At 30.4% G+C, this 27,705-nt stretch overlaps 3 protein-coding genes across 7 annotated transcripts; all 3 read left to right on the top strand.

The window, feature by feature from the left end:
- The first annotated feature begins 226 nt into the window (after positions 1-226).
- On the top strand, positions 227-1,201 carry LOC660841 (L-xylulose reductase). Its single transcript, XM_967044.4, has 3 exons — positions 227-370; positions 425-505; positions 567-1,201. The coding sequence occupies exons 1-3, from the start codon at positions 319-321 to the stop codon at positions 1,166-1,168; spliced, it is 735 nt and encodes a 244-aa protein (XP_972137.1). The 5' UTR covers positions 227-318; the 3' UTR covers positions 1,169-1,201.
- LOC660788 (L-xylulose reductase) lies at positions 1,186-6,287 on the top strand. Its single transcript, XM_966992.4, has 3 exons — positions 1,186-1,321; positions 5,523-5,603; positions 5,649-6,287. The coding sequence occupies exons 1-3, from the start codon at positions 1,285-1,287 to the stop codon at positions 6,245-6,247; spliced, it is 717 nt and encodes a 238-aa protein (XP_972085.2). The 5' UTR covers positions 1,186-1,284; the 3' UTR covers positions 6,248-6,287.
- LOC660733 (L-xylulose reductase) lies at positions 6,288-27,163 on the top strand. 5 transcript variants are annotated; one of them, XM_966941.4, is made up of 4 exons: positions 6,314-6,447; positions 11,641-11,809; positions 11,858-12,172; positions 12,225-12,416. In XM_966941.4, exons 1-4 carry the CDS (start codon positions 6,315-6,317, stop codon positions 12,334-12,336), a joined length of 729 nt encoding a protein of 242 aa, XP_972034.1. In that variant the 5' UTR covers position 6,314; the 3' UTR covers positions 12,337-12,416. The 5 variants fall into 5 exon arrangements, with proteins under 5 accessions (XP_064213293.1, XP_064213294.1, XP_972034.1 ...); XM_064357223.1 differs by lacking the exons at positions 11,641-11,809; positions 11,858-12,172; positions 12,225-12,416 and adding exons at positions 24,807-24,868; positions 25,104-27,163 and having other exon boundaries at positions 6,288-6,447; XM_064357224.1 differs by lacking the exons at positions 11,641-11,809; positions 11,858-12,172; positions 12,225-12,416 and adding exons at positions 24,807-24,862; positions 25,104-27,163 and having other exon boundaries at positions 6,288-6,447.
- Positions 27,164-27,705: the final 542 nt, after the last annotated feature.

Below are 27,705 nucleotides of genomic sequence, written 5' to 3' on the forward strand. Positions count from 1 at the left end.
TCATAATCATAACACACGTTCAGTAACTTAGAAAAAAACAGCTCACATAAGACAAAAATTAATGTTAAAAAATAATGTTTAGAGTTTGTATTTTATTTTTAAATTGGGTCACCTTACTTGAATCACCTGTTATTGCTATTAAACTTGATAATAAACAAAAAAAAATCAATGTTCCACTTTACATTTATTAGTTTTTTTTTAAATTTTGTGTTTATCAGTTTTAGGTACGCTTATAAAAGCATCGACAACAAATGTGAATGTTTTGACCGGTTTTGACCCATTTATCATTAACTCTCTAAAGTATCAGGTCGTTTCGATATGGAAATTAGTTTCCACGGAAAAAGAGCCCTTGTCACAGGAGCCAGCCAAGGTAAAAAAAACATTATCCTACCATTATCACAAGAACCCATCAAAAATTTTGTAGGAATTGGCCGTGATATCGCCCTCCAATTGGCCAAATGTGGAGCCAAAGTGATAGCAGTGGCCCGAAATAAAGAACTGTTGGGTCAGTATTTTGTATTTTTTTTAAATTTTTTAAATTGTACCCGAATTTTGTAATTTCCTAGATGAGTTAAAAAACGAGAACCCGTCCATTGACACACTTTCCGTCGATTTATCCGACTGGAAAGCCACTCAAAACACACTATCCAACATTTTCCCAATTGACCTTCTAGTCAACAATGCCGGAATTGTGATTTTGAAGCCCGTTCCGACCTTTGACGAGTCAGACGTCGACCGTATTTTCGACATCAACGTCAAGGCTCTCATAAATGTGACTCAAATGGTCACTAGAGACCTCCTCTCCAGGAAATCCCCCGGTTCCATTGTCAACATATCGTCTCAAACGGCCAAAGTCGGCCTTGAAAGACACTCAGTCTACTGTGGGACCAAGGGCGCCGTCGACGCCTACACAAGGGCCGTAGCCCTGGAACTTGGCCCTTACAACATCCGGGTTAATTGTGTTAACCCCACTGTTATCATGACCGAAATGGGCAAAAAGGGCTATGCGGACCCGAAACTAGCCGAACCCTTGAAACAGAAAATCCCCTTGAGGCGGTTCGGGGAAGTCCGGGAAGTAACCGACGCTGTTTTGTTTCTATTAAGTGACAAGGCGACTATGATTACCGGCGAGTCGCTTCTAGTAGATGGAGGATATGTACAAGCTTAGCTTAATAAAATAATACCACTGCTGCTATAAAAAGTTTCTTTGACCTTCATTACCAATCGACTCAGTCGATAACACTTGTGACCTTGTTATTGCAGCCAAGATGGAGATTAACTTTCATGGAAAAAACGGCCCTTGTGACGGGGGCTAGTCAAGGTAAGCTGTGCCAGAATTTTCATTTTGAAATTAACATCGATTACATGAAAAAATCACTTTAAAATTACACTATTTGTGTTTTTGGTTACAAAATAACCAGTTTTATTTTTATTACGTCCACTTCCTAGTTAAAAACACTAGGGCAGTGGTTATTAAGAAAGTGAAAATACTGGTAGGTAGAGCTTAAAAACTCAAAAAGTATATTTCATTATGTAAATCTACGGTTTGATAAATAATTTATTACAAGTTTATAATGTAAGCGAGATTTGTTTGGAGTTAGGAAGGTTAAAAATGGTTTTTGGAGTGTTTCTTTCTATTTTCATGTTTTGTAAGAAAATAATTTTTTTTATACTATATTGTTACAGTTGTTACAAAAAGAATTGTGATTTGTGATTTAATTGAAAACATCATTGGTTTGATTATCTTCCTAATGGAATTTTAAAAAAGTGAAAAAATTTTCATTGAATAATAGACGAAATAAGATATTTAATAAAAATAACAGGTTATTAATATCCATTTTAATTCAATAGAAATAACACTACATTTTTACTCAAAGTTAGTTGTTATAAATCACTTTTATGTGATATTGCCATTTTGTGATTTTTGTTTTTTTTGTATTTTGGAATGAATGTTAGTTGAAAAAAAATCACTGGTAAGTATACAGGCTGATTCTTTTAATGCCGACATTTGTAATTTTTTAATTTTTAACATATCCAAAGCTTTGTAATTTTGTATACGATCCAAATTGACCATTTTGAGTTCAACTAAATTATTTTCAAAATGGCGTACAAAACTATAAAAATTTTGAGTCATTTTTGAAATTCTAAATAATAACCACCTATTTTTATTACGTTTTTGAATTTGTTTTTTTAACTGAGTAAAACATACTCAGTTGTTAATACTTATCTGTCATAATTTTTGACGTGTATCAATTTTTTATGCAAGAGTTTGTTGAAAATATCACAGCTTTTGAACCCTTTTTTTGGATTTTTTTGCATTGATAACCAAAAGTTTAAAGGGTCAAATTGTCAGATTGCAAGGCTACTATGATTTTTTTTAAAATTATAATAATTATTGTAAACAATTTTTTCAAATGGAATGACCTTGTTTTTTTCAATGGCAATCAAGAGAACATCGATTTTTGTGCAGACTTTTATCAACACATTTTATATTTATTTTTTACAGTTTTTGAGATAGTCGGAAAAAATGAAATTTTAGCTCATTATTTTGATTTTTAATTGAGGAAACTTTTGAAAAATACGATAAAGTTGTGCTACTAATTAAAAGAATTGTTCGATTTGTTCACCATTTTTATTCAAGAAGTTTAAAATTCGATGGCAGACTGAGTGAGAAACTTTACATAATTTACTAAGTTATAATAAACCATAATTAAATATTATTTTTTATTGCTTATTTAATAATAAAATAGCTAAAAACTAAATAATATATTAAAATTTGACAATTGTTGATTTTTTGTAAGGCCTACTTGATTAACAATAAAAATTACAAAGTAAAATCCGTTTTTTGTGATTATTACAAAAACTGTTAGAGATAGGTAGGTATAGGACGTGTTAATAAAAACCGCCATAAAAGTTCTTTCGATTGCTGTTAAAAAATTAGGGACGTTTTATTTAAAAAAACTGACTTATAGGCGTTTTTTGATAACCATTTTGAAAAAAATCATAGTAGCCTTGAATTTTGACAGTTGTCAATTTTGAAAATTCTTAAAGTTTTTTGAACCTTTGGTTATTGAATGCACTTCACTTATCGCAAAGGGCTCAAGGGCTGTGATATTTTAAATAAACCTTGCAAATGAAAATTTTAAGAAAAAAAATGACATAAGTCAAAAACTACGACAGATAAGTATCAACAACTTTAGTAAATTTTATTCAGTTTAAGATGACGAATTTAAAAATGCAATAAAAATATGTGGTTACCATTTAAAATTTCAAAGTTGGCGCCAATTTCTCGTAGTTCCGGAAGCCCAACCATTTTGAAAATAGCTTAGTTGAACTTAGAATAGTCGATTTGGGTCGTATACAAAATTTTAAAGCTTTAGCTATACTGGAAGTTACAAAGTTTTTAATGTAAGTCCTAAAAGAGAATCACCCTGTATACAATGTTTTAGATCGCAAAATATTTTTTTTCGCCCGTGATAGGTTGGTAAGAGTAAAAATTATAATTATTTATTTCAAATGGAAAATTATTCCCATATTTACGTAGGTAACAAATAGAAATAACCAACGTAATTTTTGGGTTTTCATTCAAAAAGTTTAAAATTCGATGGCAGACTGAGTGAGAAACTTTACATAATTCACTAAGTTATAATAAACCATGATTAAATATTATTTTTTTTATTGCTTATTTAATAATAAAATAGCTAAAAACTGAATAATATGTAGAAATTTGACAATTGTTGATTTTTTGTAAGGCCTACTTGATTAGCAATAAAAATTACAAAGTAAAATCCGTTTTTTGTGATTATTACAAAAACTGTTAGAGACAGGTAGGTATAGGACGTGTTGATAAAAACCGCCATAAAAGTTCTTTTGATTGCTGTTAAAAAATAGGGACGTTTTATTTAAAAAAACTGACTTATAGGCGTTTTTTGATAACCATTTTGAAAAAATCATACTAGCCTTGAATTTTGACAGTTGACAATTTTGAAAATTCTTGAAGGTTTTTCGAAACTTTGGTTATTAAATGCAAAAAAAAACTTATTCACTTATCGCAACGGGCCCAAGGGCTGTGATATTTTAAATAAACCCTTGCAAATGAAAATTTTAAGAAAAAAAATGACATAAGTCAAAAACTATGACAGATAAGTATCAACCACTTTAGCAAATTTTATTCAGTTTAAGATGACGAATTTAAAAATGCAATAAAAATATGTGGTTACCATTTAAAATTTCAAAGTTGGCGCCAATTTCTCGTAGTTCCGGAAGCCCAACCATTTTGAAAATAGCTTAGTTGAACTTAGAATAGTCGATTTGGGTCGTATACAAAATTTTAAAGCTTTAGCTATATTGGAAGTTACAAAGTTTTTAATGTAAGTCCTAAAAGAGAATCACCCTGTATACAATGTTTTAGATCGCAAAATAATTTTTTTCGCCCGTGATAGGTTGGTAAGAGTAAAAATTATAATTATTTATTTCAAATGGAAAATTATTCCCATATTTACGTAGGTAACAAATAGAAATAACCAACGTAATTTTTGGGTTTTCATTCATGAAGTTTAAAATTCAATGGCAGACTGAGTGAGAAACTTTACATAATTCACTAAGTTATAATAAACCATGATTAATTATTATTTTTTTATTGCTTATTTAATAATAAAATAGCTAAAAACTGAATAATATGTAGAAATTTGACAATTGTTGATTTTTTGTAAGGCCTATTTGATTAACGATAAAAATTACAAAGTAAAATCCGTTTTTTGTGATTATTACAAAAAATGTTAGAGACAGGTAGGTATAGGACGTGTTGATAAAAACCGCCATAAAAGTTCTTTCGATTACTGTTAAAAATAGGGACGTTTTATTTAAAAAAACTGACTTATAGGCGTTTTTTGATAACCATTTTGAAAAAATCATACTAGCCTTGAATTTTGACAGTTGACAATTTTGAAAATTCTTGAAGGTTTTTCGAAACTTTGGTTATTAAATGCAAAAAAAAACTTATTCACTTATCGCAACGGGACCAAGGGCTGTGATATTTTAAATAAACCCTTGCAAATGAAAATTTTAAGAAAAAAAATGACATAAATCAAAAACTATGACAGATAAGTATCTGATGACAGATAAGTATTTAGCAAATTTTATTCAGTTTAAGATGACGAATTTAAAAATGCAATAAAAATATGTGGTTACCATTTAAAATTTCAAAGTTGGTGCCAATTTCTCGGAAGTTCAACCTTTTTGAAAATAGTTTAATTTAACTTAGAATAGTCGATTTGGGTCATATACAAAATTTTAAAGCTCTGGCTATATTGGAAGTTACAAAGTTTTTAATGTAGGTCCTAAAAGAGAATCACCCTGTATACAATGTTTTAGATCGAAAAATATTTTTTTCGCCCGTGATAGGTTGGTAAGAGTAAAAATTATAATTATTTATTTCAAATGTATAATTATTCCCATATTTAGGTAGGTAACTAATAGAAATAACCAACAATATTTTCCTGTAAATATTTTTTACTGTGCAGGGATTGGTCGAGACATTGTGAAACAATTGGCGAAGGGCGGGGCCAAGGTGGTGGCCGTTGCCCGAAACAAGGAACTATTGGGTAAAATTTCCCAATCGTTGTCAAAAAATCACAATTAATTTGCAGAGAGCCTCAAAGAGGAGGTTCCCTCAATCGAAATCATTCCTTGCGACCTCTCTGATTGGAACGCGACCCAAAATGCCTTATCCCACCTTTCTCCCGACCTCCTGGTCAACAACGCAGGCCTTGCAATTCTAAAACCCCTAACCCGGGTTAGCGAATCGGACGTTGACCAACTTTTCGCCATAAATGTCAAAGCCTTGATCCAGGTTACTAAACTAGTAACCGAGAAGTTACTCCAAAGGGGGGTTTCCGGTTCCATTGTGAATATCTCGTCCCAAGCCTCAATGGCTGGGCTTTTGAACCACTCCGTCTACTGCAGTACCAAGGGGGCTGTCGATGCGTTCACTCGAGCCGCAGCCCTGGAGCTTGGCCCCCATAATATCAGAGTTAATTGTGTTAACCCAACTGTTATAATGACGGCAATGGGGCGCTTGGGTTGGTCGGAGCCGAAAGTGGCCGAACCCATGTTGCAGAAAATACCGTTGAGGAGGTTTGGAGAGGTTCAAGAGGTTGTTGATGCGGTTTTGTTTTTATTGAGTGATAAGGCGAGCATGATTACGGGGACTTGTCTTCCTGTAGATGGCGGTTATCTCGCTGTTTAATAATAATAATTATTAATAAAGATGTTATTCAGTCGTAAAAGTTGTTTGATTCGTTCATCACTCCAAAATGGAGATCTCCTTTGAGGGTAAAAGGGCGCTAGTTACGGGGGCTTCGAGGGGGATAGGGAGGGCTATTGTGGGCCAGTTGGCCAAATGTGGGGCCCAAGTTGTTGCCGTGGGACGCTCCAAAGCTGACTTAGGTCGGTAAAGTAACACACTATTTAATTATTTACAAAAAATTCCTAAAACAGCTCTGAAAATCTTTTGTTGTTTTGTTGCTCACAACCAAATACTCAGAACTGTATGAGATTATTCTGAGCCAAAATATCATTTTCCGTTGTAGTGTCTTTAAAATCAAAGCCATTTTTTTAAATTCAAAGTTAAGTCGCCCGTAGATATTAAATAAGAACCTTTTGATCAAAACTTTTAACAAAATCCTAGACACAATTCTTGAAATTTGGTGCCTTATCGCTGGCTAAATACACCTACTAGTTAAATGTTCGGTTAAGAGCCGTCCGGAGTGAAATCTCTTATGGGAGTTCCAATGTAAATGACTACTGCTGTACCTCAAAAACTATCAAACATATTTTCATAAACTTGGTATCATGTAAAAGAGATTTTTTTTCCTGTTTATCGGCCATTTTAGATATGCGATAGGTTACCTACACACTCTAATAAAGGTAGAGAAAGTTTGACTAAAGTTAAGGATTTCTAGAAAACGCATTTTAAGAGGTTTTTCGAATTTTTTAAATGGCCAATAAATTTATTCTTGTTGTTTAACCTGATAATTTCAAGTCCGATTAAAAAGTGTTTGTAAATAACACCTCCACAGAGGTAGCCATATTTGCAATCGAAAATCGAGTGAGCAAGAGATAATTTACAACTCTCCCGTAAAAAGTAACCGAAAACAATTAGACCCGGACATCAAACATAATTTATGATCACCCCTGACGATGCAAACAGATGGCTAATACATGGCTAGACTTATAAGAGAAGATTTCAGAGATTTTAAAATTTCTTTGGGATAAACATTCTTTTGAATAAATGAGAATTGTGATTTCATTAAAAATACAAGGTACTTAAATAAATGTTTTGCTTTTATTTCTGATACGAAGGACGAAAGTTTATTGATGAGAATGCATTTGAAATAATATTGGTCGGTCATTAATTACTCCGGTGATAAATAAATATTTAAATGTTTGGGGAACGGAGTAACAAAGCAGGTATATAATCCAGCCAGTTCCCTGTAAACACGTCTTTGTCACCTCTTTTCTGGAAAAAACGATCATTTGTCTCGAATTTGAGTCACTGGCAGCCCTTGGGTTCAAAACTTAGGCCGCGCAATTAGAAAAGTACATCGCTTCCATGATACCGCGACCTAATTACGTGGAAAATTATATTATTTTAAGCTGAGAATTGATGTATTTTTTTTTCAAATATGATGTCACTTTGATCTATTTAGTTAAATTTACCATGTTTTTAGAAAACATTAGAAAAAAATTAGAAATTTTGTTATTTTTACGTTTTTAGAGCATTTTATCAAGTTTTCAGTAAAGAACTGATTTTGGTAAACTTCCTAAACTCTTATTTTTGGGAAATTAATATTGGTTTGGTCTGTTATATGGGTCAAGCAAATACACCCAACAACCCTTTTCAGGCCACCGGTATATAAATGCAGGTACAAGTGAGTGAAAATCATTTTTTTATTTTTCTTACAAATCAAGTAAAAACTACAGTTATAACAAATTCCTGTGCAAATTCTTATTTATTTATTCGCCAGTTCTTTCCACTAGAGTTCCTATATTGGGAGAAACAATGTTGCAAAATTTGCCTTTGCAGCGAATGTGTCAATTCTTTACCGAATTCGACCGAATGTTCTTATAAATTCAATCTATTCGCGAGTTTATTTTTATTTAAAAAAAGCTAGATCCTGACGAAATCGCTTGCAGTGGTTGCAATAATATTATTCTGACGATTTTTGCAAGTTATTTCGGTGAAATCTTTTAAGTTTAGTGTGTTCCTAATCATTCGAAATTATTTAAAATAAAGTTACCGCAAATTAAGAAGCCGTATCAATTTGTTACGACAATTTTTTTTAATTAAGATTCACAAAAACTGAGGAAAATTGATCAGAACTGTCTGAAAAATGATAATTTTCGTAGTTGTTTCATTAAAATCGAGTTCAAAAACTTTAACATGTTTCATTGAATATCATTCTATTAACTGAACCGCTCGGAATTATCTTAAATAAACCTATTCTGAGCAAAAAGGACAATTATCGTAATTGTTCAGGCAAAATGTATTGAATAAGTGAATTTAGTGCCTTTATTGCTGGCTAAAAATAAGTTTAGTCATTCAAAATTGGCTATTTTAATGAGCTATTTTAACCAAAATTCCTTGATTTTGATCTTATTTTTGCTTCAAAAGTAAGCTAAATCGTTTGGAATAGCTGAAATATCGTCATTATCCTGACTTACAATTACGATTTTTGCAGTTGTAAAAATTGACGACTAAATAATTTTCCTACTAAATAAATTCCTACTATTTAGTTTATTTCTGACTAAAAAAATATTTTTTTCTAGTTGTTTCGTCAAAATTGAGGTCAAAAACCTTAAAATCTAATTTGTTTTTGACTTAAAAAAAAGCTAAAACGCTAGGAATTATCCCAAACAGACTGATTCTGATTATAGTAATGTTTTCGTAGTTGTTTTGGCAATTTTTTTTAAATCACCTTCTCGCTGGTTAAACTTGTTACGTGGTTAAAACAGACAAGTAATTTAAAAAAAAACTCTTAAATTTGGTTTCTTTCTGGTTAAAACCTTGGTAAATTATCGTTCAGAATCGTTGAAATATATCAATTCTGACTCTAAATTTTTCTAGTTGTTTCGTCAAAATTGAGGTCAAAAATTTTAAACTCTAATTTGTTTTTGACTCAAAAAAAAGATAAAACGCTAGGAATTGTCCCAAACAGACTCATTCTGATTAAAGTGACGTTCCCGTAGTTGTTTTGGCAATTTTTTTAAATCATCTTGTCGCTAGTTAAACTTGTTATGTTTTTCTAGAATTGGTTAAAATAGATAAGGTATTTAAAAAAAATTCTTAAACTTGGTTTCTTTCGGGTTAAACCTTTGGTAAATTATCGTTCAGAATCGTTGAAATATATTTATGCTGACTCATAATTAGAATTTTCCTAATTGTTTTGTCAAAATCGAAGTCAAAAATTTTAATTTCTTAGTACTGTCTTGTGAGTTCTGAGTGTCGCCCCTGTCATTTTTTCTTTACAAACTTACAGCTTTTTATTTTCAGTTTTTTGCATTCATTCAAAAAAGATTTACTGTTTTATTCCAAAATCTTTGCACAGATATTTTAGTAACTTCTCGGGGAATCAGATAATTGTTGCATAGTTTAAAAAAATAACTTTTAATAAAATGTGTCAGGTGGGTAATTTATAAGAAGATTATAAGATATTATTTTAGAGAGTAAAAAATAATTTGCAAAATTTTTGTATTATTATTCAAATTTGAATTAGAATAAATATAAAATAACACATTAAACACACTTTTTCTAAATTGAATCAATGATTTTTTGCAGCATCATTTCTGCGATCTCATCGTTTATTAAAAAGGATTTTCAAAGTTAATGTTAGAAGTTTTTTTTTATCGTAGTGTTGAAGCAGAAAAAAATTTTTTACCAAAGACTTTTTGGCAGCATCGTTAATAAATACTTATAGGTTGAGCGTGCTAACACAAAAAAAGAATAAATTAAATAGATTTTCTTTTCAAGGAATTGCAGAAACTAATAAAGTAAAATTACGATAATTATTATAGTTTATATATAACAACATTTATAATTAACTTCCGGTTAATTTGGGATAAAAAATGACGGATTTTTAAAATTAACCCCCTTGAGGATGGGAATTTTAAAAAGCATGTAACACCCCAAATACCACTTTTAAATGATATAACTTAAAAAATATGAAGAGGTTATTAGCAAGTCCACAACATTAATAATATAATTATTAAAAAAATTCAACAAAATTTAAAAAACAGACAAAAAAGACAATGTTGCCACTTATGTGGTGGAAGGAAGACTATAAAGGTTAAATGATGGTCAAATAAAGAGGAAAAATTGTGATCTTCCCAACACAGCGAAATTTACAAAAAAATAAAAAAATGTTAAACATGTTAAATTAGTTAAAAAGTAATTGTCAAAACAATAAATATAAAAATTATACAAGAAATTGTGTAGATAAATAAATTAATAACGATACAAAACTACCTAAAAGCATGTTAAAATAATAAACGGGGACAAATTAACATAACAAATGAAAATATATTAAATTATAAATAAATTAATAAGTAAATAAACAAATAAATTAACTACGACGATTTTTCTTATTAAATATTTCTTTATAACTCACTTATTTTGTTTAGATCGGTTATTTGAATATTAATATTGTTAAAACATTTGAGATATAATATATTGTTTTAAATTATCTTTTCATACTAAAAAATTAATGTTCTATTCGTAATTTATAATTAAAAGAATGTTCAGTCTTTTAGGTATGTTTTTTAACTAATTAATTTAAATTATTTACATTTGATTTAATTCAATTTTTTTAATAATTACGTATTACTGAAGTTGTAGACTGCTAATCAGAAAAAAATGTAAATTTACCTTTGAAAGGTTATTTAACACACATCTATTTTATTATTTATAACCACTTTATGCATTTATTAAAATCCAAAAATTACAAGTTTTAAAAAAATTATGATAGTTTTTTTTTTAATTTTAACCCCTGTCTTTTAACTCCTCAAATACCAATTTTAATGGTATAACATTAGAAATGACAAATTTTCATATTTAACAAAAAATTAATTATTAGCTGTTTCAAAACTAAAAACTCCATAATTCGCCGAATCTCTGTAATCAATACAAGAGTTTGCCGCCTCTTAAATGTCTAGTTTCTCAGAATGTTAAAATGCAACACAATATAAATTCTAAAATGAAGAATAAAATAAAAACTAAAAATAATATGCCTGGTGCCGTGCACCCCTTGCATCCCTACTTAAGACAGCTCTGTTTTTGACAGTCTTTTTTAAATACCTAAATACTTAAAAACCTAATTAAATCGACGAAATCTCTCTATTATGTTTCCCCGTCTTTTTCTAACTCAAAAATAAACTAAACTGCTCTAAATAGCAGTAATAGCACTATTCTGTCCTTATCTTATCTTGACCTAAGAAAACGATTTTCGAAAATGTGTTGCCAACATCTTTTGCATTTAATCTTTAGTGTGATTCGAGGCATTCTGGCTTAACAATCACCAAAATAGACCGAAAACGACTATTTCGTAGTTACTTTTGAGTTCAATCATGGACAAAAAATTTCAGAGGCACTGAAAGCTGAAACAGGGGTTGAAACCCTGATTTTGGACATCTCGGACTGGGACAAGACCGAAAAAGTTTTAAGCCAACTCGATTCGATTGATTTACTGGTCAATAACGCCGGCGAAGGGATGATCAAACCTTTGATTGATTTGGAAGAAGGGGATATTGACCGGTAAAATAACTCTAACTGTGATTTGTAGAAACCCTAATTTTGGTTTAGAATTTTTTCCTTGAATTTGAAGGGCCTAATTAATGTTACTCGCTTAATAGCCAAAAACATGATTAGGAAAAAATCAGGTGCGATTGTAAATATCTCATCTCAAGCCTCTTTGGCTGGTCTTTTGAACCACACTGTTTATTCGGCGAGTAAAGGTGGAGTCGACGCTTTTACCAGAGCTTGTGCCCTTGAGTTGGGTCCTCACAACATTAGGGTTAATTCGGTCAATCCCACTGTGATTATGACTGAAATGGGCCGAAAATGGTGGAGCGAACCGTCACGTGCTGGGACAATGCTACACAAAATACCATTGGGACGGTATTTAAGTTAATAGAAAATAATTTTTGATTCTGGTTGTGTCTTTGGCCAGGTTTGGGGAAGTACAGGAAGTGGTCGATGCCGTTTTGTTTCTCCTGAGCGACAAGGCTGCCATGATTACGGGGACGTGTCTCCCCATTGACGGCGGTTTTGTATCGTCTTAATTTTAGTTGAATTAATTGTCAAAAATTTATTGTTGGAAAAAGAGAGATTAAAGATAGGACCAATTGGTTCATTTTCAGTCCTTTTTTGTTTTTTTTTTAACATAAAAATTACATTTTAAAACAAACAAACTCCCATACTGACGCCATTAGAGTTTGACGTGGAAACCTAAAAGAATTAAGGGTCGGTTTATTAATTTAATCCTCGATTAGCTGATCACATGACCAAAATGAACCAATCTGATTGGTCCATTTGCGTTGTTAACTTTTAACTAAGTGTTAAATTTTAACGAAGCTTTCTATAAACCGGCCTTAGCACTAAAGCCTAAAAATAAAGATTTTTTCAATAATGTGGTGTGTAAAATGTGAAAAAACTGTTTATCAGTTATCACTGAGTTTCCACACCAGCCCACACACATCAACAAGGGCAGAACCTTTTCAAAATATTCAAAAATACACATACAGGGTGACCCATATCTTTTTTTTGTGCAAGTCATCGATTTCATTTTTTACAATTCTAAAAATATTTCAATCTGCATACAGGCTGTTCTAGAATAAAATACCCAACTGAGTTCTGTTTTCATTCTGTTCTGTTCCGTCAACTGTTCTGTTTGATTGCATGTAATTTTTGTCGATATAGAATTTGTGTAGTCTACTTTGTAAAATTTGTGAGAGTTTTTTAAAATAAAATATATTGTTTTTTTCCATAAAAAAGAATTGAGTAGTCTGCTGTCATAAAATTTAACACACATTTTTTGGCGTTTTTATAGTTTTGAAACAGTTAATACTATTCTGAAAAAATTGGTTTGATGTGGTAGGTACTTGCCAAATTTGCACTTTTGTATGAGAATTTTTTTATTATTTAAAGTTGCTTTACAAGAAAAAAATGTTGAAGCTCTCAATTACCAATAATGATTATCCTAAACCAGGTTATTTTATTTTCGATATGAATTAATGTTATATCCAAGAAATGAAGTGATCCAAAAATTTTTAATCTAATAGATATCTGTAGTAGTTATAAAGGTGTAGGAAGGAGTTGGTGTAAAACATAACTTTTCATGAATTTATTTCAAGATTTCATGAATGATAGCTGGAACTTTTTTTGCTGTCAGTATTTATACAATGTGTTTTTTAATGATTGTCATCTAGTTAACTTTGAAATTGGTTTACATGTAAAAAAAATCGTGCCGCTCTGCTCAATTGAATTCTCTGTCGATAAATGTCAGAACTGTCAGTTGTGAAATTCACAAATTGTCAATTAATTAATTTTAAAATTTCTGTTGAAATGCAACTAAATTATTAATGTGCAAGAAAATTGTCGAAGTTTATTTCCGAATTGGCGACTTAATAAATGGAGAATAGGGCCTAGAACCTCTCAAAAGTCATTAATTTTTATCCACCCCAAAAGCTCCCAAATATCTGTAGACCACCAAAAATTGGGCACACGAAAGACAGGGTAGAATCCTACAAATACGCTCTAAAAAAACAATAAAATACCTTGTTTTTACACACCCCAAAATGGCTTTTTACTTCTGGACCAGGACGTTTGGCGTCTTAAAAATCAAGGTAGAATCTTACAAATCTAACTGTTTTCCCAAAAGTCAACAACTAAAAAAGGCCTAAGACCACTCAAAATGCATTAATTTTTATCCACCCCAAAAGTATCCAAATATGTGTAGACCACCAAAAATTGGGCACATGAAAAAACAGGGTAGAATTCTACAAACTTGTTGTTTTTCTAAAAGTAAACATAAGAAAAATATCTAAAAAACCTACAAAATGCCTTGATTTTAGACACCCCAAAAATAGCTCTTCATTTCTGGACCAAGCCAATTGGCGCATGCAAAAATCAATTAAAATTACCTCAAAACTGCTCTAAAACCATTGTCAAATCTCTAGATTTCACACACCTCAAAACAGCTTTTCATTTCTGGACCAAGCCTATTGGCGCATGGAAAAAATCAATGAAATACAACTTAAAGCGACTTAAAATCCTCGACACTCCAAGTAAAATTACTTTAAAAACCAGGAAAAACCTTTATAAATTCCCTAGTTTTTAGATACCCCAAAAATATAGCTTTTCATTTCTGGACCAAGCCAATTGGCGCATGGCAAAGGTGTTAAAAATGATTACCAAATAAATTTTGCATACCCCAACTGTATTCAACTATTATACGCACATAAAAAAGATACACCTAATTGTTCGAAGTCTACTAAAATATCTGAACACTCCATTATGGATTTTCATTTAGAGATCGCTATTAAAACTTTAATGTTATCGTAAACATGTTCGGTTTGTGTCTTAATTATCAAATTCAACACCCCAATATTCGACTATGCCTTCATGATAATTCTTGGATTCAGAATATTTACAGAATTAATAAAAATAAGTGCAAAACATTCCCCGTTTTCATTCCGACTTATTTTTACAGCATCTCCTCTTTCACGACAGCTTATACCGTTTATAGGTATGTGTCTATCGACGAGAATCATCGGCACGACCATCAATCCTGAATTCGTCTTCGACTCATGAGCCTTTGGCGAATCAACAGGACAGACAGGTCATTGTTGTTCGATATTACTGTAAGTCATGAATAGATGGAAGAGTCCCAAAACCGAGAAATATTTTGAGAATATTTGGCAGCACTCAGTTGCTCGTCAATCTTCGTGGGTCCTCAATCTCTATGGCCACTCGAGATCTCACCAGTTCAGATTTAAGAACAACTGCATTCTCAATAAAAAAAGCGGCGATAGGAATCGAACTCAAAACCTTGTAATTATCTGTCTAACTCTTTACTATCTGAGCTATTTATGTCTTGTCCATTATAATTTCTAATCAGCTACAATAATACATCAAATTGCGCAATATTACGAAATTTAAAAAAAAAGTTGGATCCGCGGGGGTTCGAACCCGAGACCCCTTGGAGTGAAAGCAAACAAATTTCAATTCAATTCAACATAGTTTATTTAAATTACAACAATTACAATGGATCAGAAATCCTACAAACACAGAAATCTTAACCTAATTTACAAATTATAATTTACAGGTTCATGCACAGTCGTGCTTAACCTGTAGTGCAAACAATTATTGGTGCGCTGAAGGCGCCTTACACTAATTAATACAATATGGAATTTTCTTATAACTAACATGCATAACAAAATTATCATTAATCTAAGGGAAAGAAGTACAAAAACCCTTTTTCTGTTGACCCCGCCGAGCCATAAATTACGCGTCCTACCTAAGTTAACTTAAGCTATGCACCGAAGCGCGCGACTGTGGACCAGAGGTCTCCCCAGTCCTGTAGTTTTGTACTTTTTGAAAATATCTATTTTGTGACATTTTAACTAATTTAACTTAACCTACTTATTTACAAAAATATTTACAAATATACAAAAAAGTGCGTTTGGAAATTCGTGGACCAAACGAAAGCAAACATCTTACCAACACGCCCATAATGGCTCTTCTGCAATTGTTTTCGAGTTAAAGATCTTATAGTGTCTGTCCTAATTTTCTTATTTATTAAAAAAATGAAATTCGTTTCGCATGCTACGCACTAGTGTACATAACAATTATTGTATCCAAATTAAATTTATTTTTTAAAGGTAAACACGCACGTAATACGCTGAATACGCTTGATCGTGCAGCGCTTAAATTTGATAACGAATAACGCATTTTGACTTCTGAGCGTTTTTATTAAACAGAAAACGGTCGATGGTCGAGCTTTGGTATCCTTCAAAAATACGCTGATACATCGGCCTACTCGTTAAAAAAAACGGGTTTACTGTAAAAGCAATTTTTTTTCCGTTATAGAAATTGTTCTTAATCTTATTGTAGTATTCAACGATAGGCAACCAACAATATCATTATTGTTACTTAATTATAATTTGTTTTTGTAACACAACTTACTAAATTTGAAGTTTTTTTTTAATTTTGTAATTGTGATACTAAAAAGGTTATTATAAAAATATTTAACCTTTAAGTTTAATTCAAAACGATAATATGGATGGCGCCATCTAGACCAGGAGCGCGCGCGGTCGATAATTCAGTTTGCCTTTTTTACTTGTCTGTTGCGTTGAGCGTTGACAGTTGACAGTTAACACCGCAGCAGCAACTAACAATTTTCAGTGTCAGTGCATTACAAGTTATTCTACTGTGGATCATAGGTGTTTAATCGTTGTTAATAGGTAAGTCAATGTTTATTAAATGTTATAAGTAAAATGCAATTCGTCTGACATTATGTTCATTTGCAACGATTGTGTCTAAAATTGAAGTAAATCAAATAACTGAATCCTGACCCACGACCACGTGGTTTTTATATTGTAATCGTTTTTCAATGTCATAAAAGAAAAACATTGTGATCTTTGGTTAACTTGATAATATTTTTAACCATCTCTCTTAATTTCAATTATCGTTTCAGTTTGCTTTATCTGACTATCTTTTCGAGTGATTCTCCTATATTCAAATAAAACTTTTTAGTGTATTCCAAATATGAATAAAATATTTCTTCCAAAGTAATATTTTATTCTTTAATTTCTTGATCCGTTTTTGTATTTAATGTTATTATTAGGGATTTAATATTACGAACATTCAATAAAATCCATATTGTTTTATTTAAATTATTTGGCGAAACATTTATAATATATTTTGTTATCAATTTTTTATAATATGATAATTCATTTTTAATCTTATCATAATTTATTATTTGGTATTCTATTTTATAGTTTTCTAAAATTTTCTTTAACTCTTTCTTAATATCGTGTAAATTCAGTGGGGGATAGCCACCCCCCACTAAAATTCCATATTGTATAAAGCATAAAAGATCATTTGTTATTACATATTATATTTTTCTTTTAAATAACGTAAACCATATATCGGTTAATCACGTACTCAAATTAATTTTATAGGAGTGGTTATTTTTATTTATAAAGTCAAACAGGTTTAATGGATTAGCATTAATTTTATAATTATGTCAACGTTAGTTTCCTATTTATCTAGCAATTCTTCTAATTTAAAATAATATTTCCTAACTTTTTTTTGCCTTATTGTTATTCAACATCATTATTAATTCTTTAAAATTTTTAATCATTTTGTATATATTTATACAAATTTGCTTTAGCATGTTTATAATCTATTTCTTCGTATGAGATTTTCTTGTCCTTTAAAAAGTTCTTAAAATCGCGTTATTTCTTCAATAAATCCCATGAACTGAAGCAAATTATTTGTGATTAATATTTTTCTTTTTCTGCAAAAACAACATATTTCCAAAAAATACGACTATCAATTTTCTCTTAAAATCAACACCTACGTCTTTACTTATAGCATTTGTTGATTTTTCATAACCCAATATTTCTGCTAAATCTTTACCTTTAAACAAAGGTTGATTATCATTGTCTAATATGAAAAATACGTCTTGATCATAAACTTTCAAGTAATAGTATTATCTATGTCAATAATTTAATTTATTTTTTATTATTGGGTCAACGATCCCATTTATACTAGCTGTCTCAGTTTCAGGTTATCGTTTTTCAATTGCTCCAATTCATTTGCCATGCTTTCATATTGTGGGAAAACCCTCTGATGTCAATTTTTCGCTTCTTCTTTCTTGGATGATAAAATTCTTTCGATACGTTATTTGTCTTCATCATATAATTACTTCTAATAGCTTTATTTATATTATTATTATTCTAAAATAATTGCTCTTTTCTCTTGAATCTACGTTGATATCTAGCTTTTCATTTATTTTATGTAGACTTTTTATAATACGTAGGTCCCATATTGCCTTGCATATTGTACTAGATCCCTTTTATTACAAGTATTTATTTTTTTTGACAATTAATTAAATAAACATTAAATTGATCACCTCCCTATACCACACATATTTTTTTAAATCTCGAGACTTATCACAATTTTACCTAAAAAGGGACAATGTGTTTTAGTATGCACTGTTTATAGATAATTTCTTATGAAAAAAATGTAATAAATTAAATGAATCGCTCACATAACGATGACCAAGAAACAATGCAAATGTTTCAAAAAAAGTTGAACGATATGAGAAGTAAACCAAATAATGACTTTGAACGATTAGTATTTAAAAATATGCATAATCAATTTAAAATGTATGAAAATAACGTATTAACCTTGGCAAAACTAGATTTTCTTAAAATTCGTTTTCCTAATCTTCAAGTCTTTGATGAATAAATTTTCTAATAAATGACAAGTCTTTGCTCCATTTGTTTGGAATTAAAATGTCCAGATGATTTTTATAACTATAGAAATAAATATGAAAAAACATGTAAACAATGTAAAAAAGCAGTTAATTCTACTCGTTTATTATGTGATTGTGGTAGATATTACACTAGAACTAATTTTAAAAGGCATATAAAAACAGATTTGCATAAAAATGGATTGAATTTATTTATTTACTAAAAATTGTTTGTTAGATTTTTTCCTATAATAAATGGAACGAAGGAACTTAAGTAATCTTCGTTTGTCTGAACTGTTTAATGTTGCAAAAATCATTAGACATCAAATATATTAGAAAATATAATAAAGCAGACTTAATAAAAGCTATTATTAAAGCTGAAGAGCAATTACATAAGGAAATAAAAAACGGAAAAAAATCAGTTATGCCTCCTTTGCGGAATTCGGACAGAGTCCTCGTGAGCGAAGCGAATTCAGAAATATTTTCATTTGATGATGATTTATTTGCTAAACCAAGGAAAAAGAGAGTTAGGAAAATCAAATGTGACATATGTGGAAAATATATCAAAAGCACCAGAATGCAGCTCCATAAAGAGAAAGAAAACAAAAAGAATCTAAAAACATTTCAGTTTGATGACGATATATTTGCTAAACCAAAAAAAATAGAGTAAAAAAGGTAAAATGTGATATGTGTGGAACATATATCGAGGAAACTCGAATACATTTGCATAAATTAAAACATGATTTGAATAGTCGTCGTTTGCTCGAATTACGTAATATGGCAAAATCCTTAGGTATAAGATACATTAAAAGATACAATAAGGCAGAATTGATAAACGAGATTATTAATGCTGAAGAGCAATTAAAAATAAAAAGAGAAAACAAGAAGAGCTTGGAAATATTTCCGTTTGATGATGCCATATTTTCTAAACTAAAAAAAGAAAGAGTAAGAAAGATCAAATGTGATGAATGTGGAAAGTATATTAAGGAAAGTCGAATGCAGTTGCATAAAGCAAGACATAATCTAGAGCCAGATTTTATTTTAGTTCAGGTTGCTTTTAAGGGAAGATTATTAACATATCAACATAATAATCTAGAAGAAGGTATAGATATGGAAACATACATGGATATGATAAAAGAAAAGGCTATTAAAATAATTATAAATGCTTTAAATCTCCATAAAAATATTAAAACCAATCTAGAGATGGAATGTGAGTTTATGAAGCTGGAAAATGAAGACTACACAATGATACATAAATTTCAGTTACCAAATGTTATACTAAGAGAAAAAGACGCCTTAGAGGAATACTGGGATGAACAAAAGGATTTATTTATATCAAGATGTGATGAACTACAAGAAAAAGGATCTGGATGGACTCTGAAAAATATAAATCATTTGCGCATTAATATAAACAAATATACACCTTTAAGCGGAAATTCATATGTAGAATTACCCAAGTGGATTAAAAATAAAAAAGCTTGCGTTAATGTTGAAAACAACGATAACAAATGCTTTATGTACAGCGTAATATCCTGTTTACATCAAGCAAAAGAACATGTAGATAGACTGAATCATTATAATAAGCCGGAATATATAAACGAATTAAATTTTGAAGGAATAAATTTTCCTGTAAAAATCCAGGACATACCTAAATTTGAATCACATAATAAAATTAATGTTACCGTGTTTAGTTACGAAGAACAAATATTTTATCCTTTGTATTATAATAAGAAGCGATTTTATGAAATGAATATCGACTTACTATACTTTGGAAATAAAGACAACAATCATTATTGTTGGATCAAGAATTTGAGTCGATTGTTAAATGATCAGTTGGAAATAAATAGAAGCAAAAAATATTTCTGTAGAAGATGTTTAAACTACTCCGCTAGAACTGAAGATGCTTTAAAGAAACATCATAATGTGTGCTTTAGTAATGAACCATGTGTTCCGTACATGCCTGATGATAATGTGTTAAAATTTAAAAATATTCAAAGAATGTTAAGACATCCGTATGTCATTTATTCTGATTTTGAATCTATTCTGAAACCTATTCCTACATGCGAACCAAATCCTGAATCATCATATACTCATAAAACACAATTTCATGTTCCCTGTGGTTATGGATTATACATTAAGAGTGCTTATAATAATATTGATAACCCATTGGAAATTTACAAAGGAGAGGAAAGTGATAAACGTTTTATAAAAAGAATAACTGAACATACCAGAACAATATATAAGTTATTAAAAGAAAATAAACCCATAAAAGATATCGAACTAGAAGAATATGAAAAAACAAAAATTTGTTATCTTTGTGAAAATGTGTTTTCTATAGAAAATCCAAAAGTAAGAGATCATGATCACTACACTGGAAAATATAGGGGAGCTGCTTGTAGAAAATGCAATTTGAAATATAGACAACCATTGTTTATTCCAATTTTGTTTCATAATTTAAGTTCTTACGATTGTCATTTGTTTATAAAAAATCTAGGAGAAGATAAAAGTCAATTGAAATTAATACCTAATAATGAAGAGAAGTATATTTCTTTCGGTAAAATTTTAAGAATGGATGATAATGGATATATCGAATTGAGATTTATCGATTCATTTAGATTTTTAGCAAGTAGCCTAGACAATTTGTCATTTAATCTGGAATCAAGTCAGTTGAGAGAAATAATTAAATACTTTTCAAATAGTGAATTAGATGTGTTATTTAGGAAAGAAAAAAGCAAGATAATTAGAAAAGGAATATATCCTTATGAATACATGGATTCTTTTGAGAAATTTTCTGAAACAAAACTTCCATCAATAGATAAATTTTATTCTTCGCTCACAAAAGAAGGAATTTCTCAAGAAGAATTCAAACATGCAGTGAAAGTATGGAAACATTTTAAAATTAAAAACTTGGGTGAATGGCATGATTTATACTTAAAACTAGATGTTTTGCTGTTAACTGATGTATTTGAAAATTTTAGAGACTTATGTTTGGAAAAGAGTTATGGACTCGATCCTGTTTGGTATTATACAACGCCGGGGTTAGCTTGGGACTGTATGCTCAAATATACTTCAGTGGAGTTGGAATTATTAACTGATTATGAAATGTATTTGTTTTTTGAAAAGGGAATTAGAGGAGGTATTTCACAGTGTAGTAACAGGTATTCGCAAGCAGATGAAAATACTCAGATTATCTATATAGATGCTAATAATCTCTATGGATGGGCTTTATCTCAGAAATTACCAGAAAAAGACTTTAAATGGTTGACTTGTGATGAAATTAAAAATGTCGACGGTATATTGGTATCAGATAGTGATACGGGTTATGTTTTGGAAGTCGATTTAGCATTTCCAGTAGACTTAGCTATTCATAACAAATTCAATGATCTCCCTTTAGCTCCGGAAAATAGAATTCCTCCGGGCGGAAAAGTAGAAAAACTACTTTGTCATTTCTATGATAAGAAAAATTATATAATTTATTACGAAACATTAAAACTTTACAAAAATTTAGGTATTAGAATGAGAAAGGTTCACAGAGGTATAAAATTTACTCAGTCAAATTTCATAGCACCATATGTAAAATTTAATACTGAACAAAGACAAAAAGCCAAAAATGATTTTGAAAAAGATTTCTGGAAATTAATGGTTAATGCCCCATATGGTAAGTCTATGCAATCTGTTAGAAACCAACAAAATATTAAATTATATTGTGATGAAGAAAAACTACAAAAAGCGATAAACAAACCTAATTTTAAACACAGAACTATATTTAGCAAACACCTGGCAGCAGTTCACAATTTTAAAACAAAAGTATTGTTTAATAAACCAATTTATATTGGACAAGCTGTGTTAGATTTATCGAAATTATTAATGTATAACTTCCATTATAATGTAATTAAAAAAGAATTCAATGAAAACGTAAAACTTCTTTATGGAGATACTGATAGTTTTATATATGAGATTAAAAATTCCGATTTCTATGAATTTATGAAAAACAATCCTGACTATTTTGATACATCTGATTATCCAAAGGATCATCCATTATATTCTGATAAAAATAAGAAAGTAATAGGGAAGTTCAAAGATGAATTGAATGGTATTAAGATATTAGAATGCATAGGTTTAAGGTCAAAAATGTACAGTTACAGAACTGAAACGTCTGTTTCGAAAAAATTAAAAGGTATCAAGAAAGCAGTATTGAAGAAAGAAATAAGTTTTGAAGATTACAAAAATTGCTTATTTAATCAAAAAGAATACTTCCATACACAGAAAGTGATCAGAAGTCATAAACATGATATATTTACTGAAGAAGTAAGGAAAAAGTCTCTATGTTGGAAAGATGATAAAAGATACCTTTTACCTGATTCTACAGATACGTTAGCTTATGGACACGTATTAGTATCATCATAGGTACGTTCATGGACATTGTTGAATAAATCGCTATTTTTTATTAGTGTTGAGGTAATAAATTAAGAAAACAATAATTACAATTACGATAATAAACATAAGAACAAAAATAATAATTTTTAATTTATTAACTTGTTGAATGAGACTTGAAAACTTTTTTCGGAATTTTGGATATTCTTCATTGAATATATTTAAATTCTTGAATACAGTACTTTCCATTTAATTTACAATTTTTGACTCTTTTCATTTATTGCTCTCATATTTTTTGTATGTCTTTCAAATATTTTCAAAGTTCTTTTCTTTACAACATCGATGTTTGATGGTATTACTACTGTTTTGTTTCTTAATTCTGCTAGCTTCTTAGGATTGTAATTATTGTAGTTATCTAATTTATATTCCAATTCATCTATTTTATTATTAGCGGACTCTAGTTCACAGTCAGTCATAATTAATTGTTCAAGGAATAAATTAGCTGCTTTTCTTGCAATATATTTATCTACAACTTCTTGTTTGAAACCAACTATTTTTGCTCCATCTTCTAATCTGTCTATTTCAGTAATAATAGGTTTTAAATCTTTTTTCCATTTTTCTTTCTCATCGTTGGGAATGTATGAAACTAGTTTGTCCATTTATGACTGAAAAGTTTCTAAAGATTTACTAATTAATTTATCTGCTTCTTCATCTAAACTTATATGTTTACGACTACCTGCTTTGTGTTCTACATTATCGAATATTTTTTTATTTTTTGTTTTGCTTTTTCTCTCTTTTGTTCCTAATTGTTCCGATTTGTTCTCTTTTGTTCCGGATTGTTCCCGTTTGTTCTCATTTGTTCTCGTTTTACATGCAATCTTTATGCCAACTGAATTTAGCCCCATATTGAGGGAATTTCTGGAAATACTTTTAGATTTGCAAAATTCTGTCTTTGTTAGTTTTTTATTTACAGTCGAATTGAGATATTCGATAGCAAAGTTACGATTTCTCATTTGCGTTACTTCATTGATATTTCTTGGTATATTTAGTTTTTTATCTTGAGTAAAAGATTTGTAACTATTTTTAAATTGCTGGAGATCAGATTGTTGTCTTGTTTTTAATGGTGTATAATATTCCGCTACAATTTTGTTTTCTCTAGTACTGGTCATTTTTTAATTTATTGTAGAAATTTTTGTATTACTCGTTTGATACTGAACGTTGTATTTTCCAACATAGTAGTGAATATTTCTGTAATTTAAAAAAATGTTGATATAGAAAAAAAGAATTATTGTGCAGTTTATTTCATACTACTCGGATTATAATAAACAAATATATGGTTTATTGTGTAAATTAATATAAAACCTTATTGTTGCAAGCAATGTAAGAAATAGCAATTAAACAAATCGTAATTCAAACAGGTATTTAAATGTGAAAAAAAAGTACTTTTTGCACAATTTATAAGTTCATCGAGGTTTAAAAATTAAAATTTACAAGCAAATCTGAAAAAAATTCTTAATTTGATTATTAATTTAATCTTGTTGAATTAAAAAATTAGCAATAATAACACTGGTGATGAAAGTTTTACTTCATAGTTAGTATCAACCAGTTTGTTTCTAGTGGTCTGCGCGATGTCTTTCCATCTGTGCAATTTAATTGGCGAGTAAAAGATTGATACGCAATGACCTTGCTTGTTCCTTTTTGTTTCATTATCTTTTAGGGTGTGGGGAACTTCAGAGGACGAGTAAAAAATTCCACTTTACAATAATACAGTTGTTTATTTCAGAACAAAATACAACACTTTAATAGGCTGCTGTTGAGGTTTTTCTATACTTTTCTTTTGTGTACTGCTCTCATTGACAAAAGACTTAATTATTTATATGCTTATTTGTATTACAGATTGTAGCCGAACCAAAGTAAAAATGAACGGGAGTTCTTCTCTAAATGATTCTAAGGTGAGGGTAAGAAATATATTTAGTCAGTCAGGTTTATTGGTGGAATTCACAATCATTAGTAAAACTCTCCTGTATTAGAAATTAACGGTGGCAATAATTTATTATTAGTAATAATAAGTACATATAATATAATTTTCAGAAACTTTCAATTTAAAAACCACAAAAATAATCCTAATCACTTTATTTATAACAACTATGCTAATGCATTTAGTAACGAGTTGTAATTTTTTTCTGTTTTTAGGATTCAGAAAAGTCGCTGTGCGAACTGGCAAGTCATGAATTCGCCACAATCAAAGAGACAATTACCTTTGTGGACAAGACCTTGTTTATCAAATGTCTCTTAAGTGATACTAGTGAAATAGTACTACTAACGGCGCCTAGAGCTTTTGGAAAAACTACCCTCATGGATATGTTGAAGCAGTTTCTACTGGGAAAAAGAAGTTTATTTGAGAACCTAAAGATTTGTACTGAAGAAACACAATTTTTTTCAAAGCACTGCAGATCTCATCCTGTGATACATATTGATCTCGGGAGTGTTCGTGGTAGCAGTTTTACTGAAGTTAAGCACGAATTGGCGTTGGCTATAAATCGTGCATTCAGAGAACATGAATATCTGGTGAAGAAGACTGATGATGGTAGAATAGTCTGGACAAGTGAAAAGTTAAGCATTTCGCACATTGACGTTGAATACTTCGAAAATTTCTACGTTCAAAAAAAGTGCATCATGTTATGTGAAGCTCATTTGGTAAATAGCTTAACATTTTTATCGAAAGTTTTACATACACATTATGAGGAAAAAGTTTTCATACTCATCGATGAGTACGATGCTGTGGTGGGCCTGGTATTCGAGTCTTGTCCGAATAAAGATGACATTGGATTAATTAATGATTGTCTAAAACGTTTCATGGCTAATACGCTGAAATTCAATGATTTCATAAAACGCTCATTAATTTTTGCTTGTGTTCGGTTGGCCGGAGCCTTCTCAGGGGATGCAGCAAGAGTTATAGAACATTATCCGTTCCTAAGTGATCTTCGATACGCACCGTACTTAGGATTTACGGATGAGGAGGTAAAGCATCTACTTGAGCTTCCAGAAGTTAAAGCTGCTTGTGGGAAAGTAACATTCAAAACAATTACGGAATGGTATGATGGATATATGGTATCTAATAGCCCATTGAAAATATTCAGTAGCTGGTCAGTCTTGAACCTTTTGAAAAGGGTTTATACAACCGGTACGCTCAAATATTCCTCTTTCTGGATTATCAATCCAGGTCATGTAAAAAATCTGGGGAAGCTGTTTGCGGAACCTTCAGTTCGAGAAAAAATTGAGGAACTTATTTCTAATGGTGAAGTTAAGATAGGAAGAGTTACATCAGTCAATGTCCAACATCTAAAGAGTTTACAGCAACTGATTTCTTTAGAGTTTGATGAAATATCGGAGGAAAATGTGGAGTTATTTTTGCATTTCTTGGCTGATTCTGGTTACTTTAATATATTGTCAATTGATAAGAAAACAGATGACATTGAAACAAACACCTGGGATGAAGATGAAGATGAAGATGAAGATGAAGATGAAGATGAAGAATGGGCTGATTTTGAAAGTGACTCGACATTTTGTGTTTTAAAAATACCTAATTTTGAAATTAAGCAACATGTCCGCAACCTTTGCTATAGTGAAGCACTGGCAGTTATACGTAAATTCCACTTGAACGCTAGATCTGTTAAAAATTATGTAAGTGCTCTGAATATACTATTACAAAGTACAAGTGAGAGGGCATTTGTTGATCTTGCAAACGCCGTATTAGTATTACTCTCTGAATCACAGAAGATTATGAACGAAAAAGAACTTCATCACATCTTGTATACTCTGGTATATGACTCCAGATACTTCGAAACACACAGTGAGGTCCAGATCAAGAAAAAAAGAAAAGGACCAGGGATAGCCAATACCCTAGATGTGGTGATAATCAGTAAGTACGTTGGAATCATTTTTGAATACAAAATGAATTCCAAGTCTGCAAATGAAGCTTTACAACAAATTTTTGAGAAGCAATATTACACTAAATTTGATGAACCTGACTATAAACACATTTCAAAAAAGATTTACGCTGGTTTGACATTCGAGCCAGAGGAGAAGAAAGTTTTTATAACATATCAAGTTGGAACTGAAGGAATAAGTAAATCTGTCTGTAGTGATACACTATTATAATTTATTATGTTAAAAAAATTAATACTTATTTTATTATTCTGCTAATGATTTGTTTATAGTGGTAATAATAAAATTCTATTTAAATTTCCAAATGCAATTTTACTTGTTACCAAAATCCGTTTGTTCACCAAGTTCAGCTAATTTTACTGTCCTGTTGATTCGCCAAAGGCCAAAGGCTCATGAGTCGAAGACGAATTCAGGATTGATGGTCGTGCCGATGATTCTCGTCGATAGACACATACCTATAAACGGTATAAGCTGTCGTGAAAGAGGAGATGCTGTAAAAATAAGTCGGAATGAAAACGGGGAATGTTTTGCACTTATTTTTATTAATTCTGTAAATATTCTGAATCCAAGAATTATCATGAAGGCATAGTCGAATATTGGGGTGTTGAATTTGATAATTAAGACACAAACCGAACATGTTTACGATAACATTAAAGTTTTAATAGCGATCTCTAAATGAAAATCCATAATGGAGTGTTCAGATATTTTAGTAGACTTCGAACAATTAGGTGTATCTTTTTTATGTGCGTATAATAGTTGAATACAGTTGGGGTATGCAAAATTTATTTGGTAATCATTTTTAACACCTTTGCCATGCGCCAATTGGCTTGGTCCAGAAATGAAAAGC

Source organism: Tribolium castaneum, chromosome 6 (assembly GCF_031307605.1).
Source record: "Tribolium castaneum strain GA2 chromosome 6, icTriCast1.1, whole genome shotgun sequence".
Classification (NCBI taxonomy): domain Eukaryota; kingdom Metazoa; phylum Arthropoda; class Insecta; order Coleoptera; family Tenebrionidae; genus Tribolium; species Tribolium castaneum.

Excerpts from the sequence above, each read along its gene's own strand:
- LOC660841 (XM_967044.4), top strand. The coding sequence starts at position 319 with ATGGAAATTAGTTTCCACGGAAAAAGAGCCCTTGTCACAGGAGCCAGC. Across the intron at positions 371-424 it reads TGTCACAGGAGCCAGCCAAG|GAATTGGCCGTGATATCGCC; the intron begins GTAAAAAAAACA and ends AAAATTTTGTAG. Across the intron at positions 506-566 it reads CCGAAATAAAGAACTGTTGG|ATGAGTTAAAAAACGAGAAC; the intron begins GTCAGTATTTTG and ends GTAATTTCCTAG.
- LOC660788 (XM_966992.4), top strand. The coding sequence starts at position 1,285 with ATGGAAAAAACGGCCCTTGTGACGGGGGCTAGTCAAG. Across the intron at positions 1,322-5,522 it reads TGTGACGGGGGCTAGTCAAG|GGATTGGTCGAGACATTGTG; the intron begins GTAAGCTGTGCC and ends TTTACTGTGCAG. Across the intron at positions 5,604-5,648 it reads CCGAAACAAGGAACTATTGG|AGAGCCTCAAAGAGGAGGTT; the intron begins GTAAAATTTCCC and ends ATTAATTTGCAG.
- LOC660733 (XM_064357223.1), top strand. The coding sequence starts at position 6,315 with ATGGAGATCTCCTTTGAGGGTAAAAGGGCGCTAGTTACGGGGGCTTCG. Across the intron at positions 6,448-24,806 it reads ACGCTCCAAAGCTGACTTAG|ATTGTAGCCGAACCAAAGTA; the intron begins GTCGGTAAAGTA and ends TTTGTATTACAG. Across the intron at positions 24,869-25,103 it reads TAAATGATTCTAAGGTGAGG|GATTCAGAAAAGTCGCTGTG; the intron begins GTAAGAAATATA and ends TTCTGTTTTTAG.